The sequence below is a fragment of the Erinaceus europaeus genome, chromosome 9 (genome assembly GCF_950295315.1).
Source record: "Erinaceus europaeus chromosome 9, mEriEur2.1, whole genome shotgun sequence".
Taxonomy (NCBI): domain Eukaryota; kingdom Metazoa; phylum Chordata; class Mammalia; order Eulipotyphla; family Erinaceidae; genus Erinaceus; species Erinaceus europaeus.
The window spans coordinates 14679076-14681013 of record NC_080170.1 but is presented as its reverse complement, the minus strand read 5'-3'; the positions used below and the strand labels follow the sequence as shown (position 1 = coordinate 14681013).

General features: G+C 38.2%; 1 protein-coding gene across 1 annotated transcript; it reads right to left on the bottom strand.

Annotated features, from left to right (window-relative positions):
- Positions 1-543: 543 nt before the first annotated feature.
- On the bottom strand, positions 544-1938 carry LOC103117167 (vomeronasal type-1 receptor 1-like). Its single transcript, XM_060196916.1, has 2 exons — positions 1931-1938; positions 544-1414 (listed from the first exon to the last, which is right to left on the bottom strand). Exons 1-2 carry the CDS (start codon positions 1936-1938, stop codon positions 544-546), a joined length of 879 nt encoding a protein of 292 aa, XP_060052899.1.

The following is a 1938-nucleotide window of genomic DNA, read 5'->3' as shown; positions in this document are numbered from 1 at the left end:
TTGGTTAGACCAGAGTTAACTGACAACAGAATACCAACTCAAGTACTGACTTTATCTGAAAGGTAATGCCAAATCTTCCCATTCAATGAAGGATCTGTCTAGTATACTGTAACAATTTCATTTCTATGATGGATTGATGGATATGTCACATTGAGGAAGCTATCTTACTACAGAGTCAAGCAAGAATTCTGCCTCACTAACACTGTAGTGCTATCTTGGTCATACAACCATTGTGTCAGAGGGCTGTGTGAGGGTGTTCAAGTCTGGGAGAAAAAAGAATTTCTAGAAATGATTTTCTTCTTTTCTCAAATGTACATTTCAGGAGGTATCCTCTGATGTTATTTCTTTTTTTTAAATTTTTTATTATCTTTATTTTATTTTGGATAGAACAGCGGGAAACTGAGAGGGAAGGAGGTGATAGAGAGGGAGAGAGACAGAAACACCTGTAACACTACTTCACCACTTGTAAAGCTTTTCCCCTGTAGGTGGGGACTAGGTGCTCCAACCTCGGGTCCTTGTAACACATGCACTCAACCAGGTGCATCACCACCTGGCCCCTCTGACTTTGTTTCTAATCATCAAGCAAGCATACATGGCTGGATAAAAAGAGCTTACATAAGATGTGATGTTCTCTAACCCCTGTATATGGTGGACTTGACTTAGGTAAATGTTAAGGCAGCAGCTGGTGCAGTTAAGAAACACAAAGCAGCTCACAAGGGCCACGATTGTGTGGGTGGCCTTGGTTTCATGTGAAGGTCGAGGGCTGAGGCTGGCACTATGGACATGCTGCACAGTCTTTTGGTGCATGAAGAGGAGCTTGACCATGTACATACTGGTCCAGATCATGAGAAACATACATAGGAAATCACGAATGGCCATTCCCAACTGAATTCCCATTCTCTGTAACTTGTCAGGATCTGCTCCCATACAGTACTTGAGATTATAGACCTGTTCGAGGTTAGTGGTATTGTAAGGGGCCCCGACACTTAATATGACCCGGAAGTAGATGAGCAAGTTTGCAATCCAGAACAAAGTGAATGCAGGGAAAATGAATGAGGATATTCTGGGTTTGAGCCATGCCCATCTGGAGTTGCTGGGAGCAATTTTGACAGCTTGGAACAGACTCATGAAAGATGTGCAACAGAGGGAAAGACCCCGGCAGACTCGGTGGAAGTATATCACTATCTTACAACTAATGTCTCCCATGATATTTCTAATTCCAAAGAAATATATAATTTCTGGAATTCCAGTCAAAGTAATTGTCAAAATATTAGCTAGTGTTAAATGGATGACGATCAAATAGATTGGCTTTTTTCCATGGGGCTGAAAGAAGAATGTGTTGAAGAGTAACACCAGGAGGACAATGTTCCCAATAAAGCCAATCACAAATAGGGAGAGAAAAAAAAAAAAAACCCTAACATGGTATCATTCACCAAGATCATTTTTTTTTCTTCTGCAATTTTGGATAGATTCACAGTCTAATATGGAGCACAGACTTTTTAAGCTTGAATTAAATGAAAGGACTCCCTGAAGAATGATCACTCTCTTCAGTAAGCTGTGCAAAACTCTACAGCAGAAATTCAGCAAATTATGACTTGGTCCCAAGGCTATTTCGACAAGACTATTGAAGTCTTTCTGTTGACAAAAAAAATCAGTGGGTAAAGATAAGCCATATTATTTGTAAAATATTAACTGTCTTCTATTTTTTTGATAAAACCATATCCTGAGGAAAATAATTTATTCAATAATTATGTATTTTATAGTGTAGATATTTGCATATATCATACTTATTGTTTGAAAGGCCTCCATTATTATTTTTACATAAAATACTCCAGCCCTAAAATTGAACTCTTTTTTAAAGATTTTACTTATTTATTTATTAATGATATAGATAGGAGGAGAGAGAGAGAGAAAGAACCAGACATCATACTGATACAT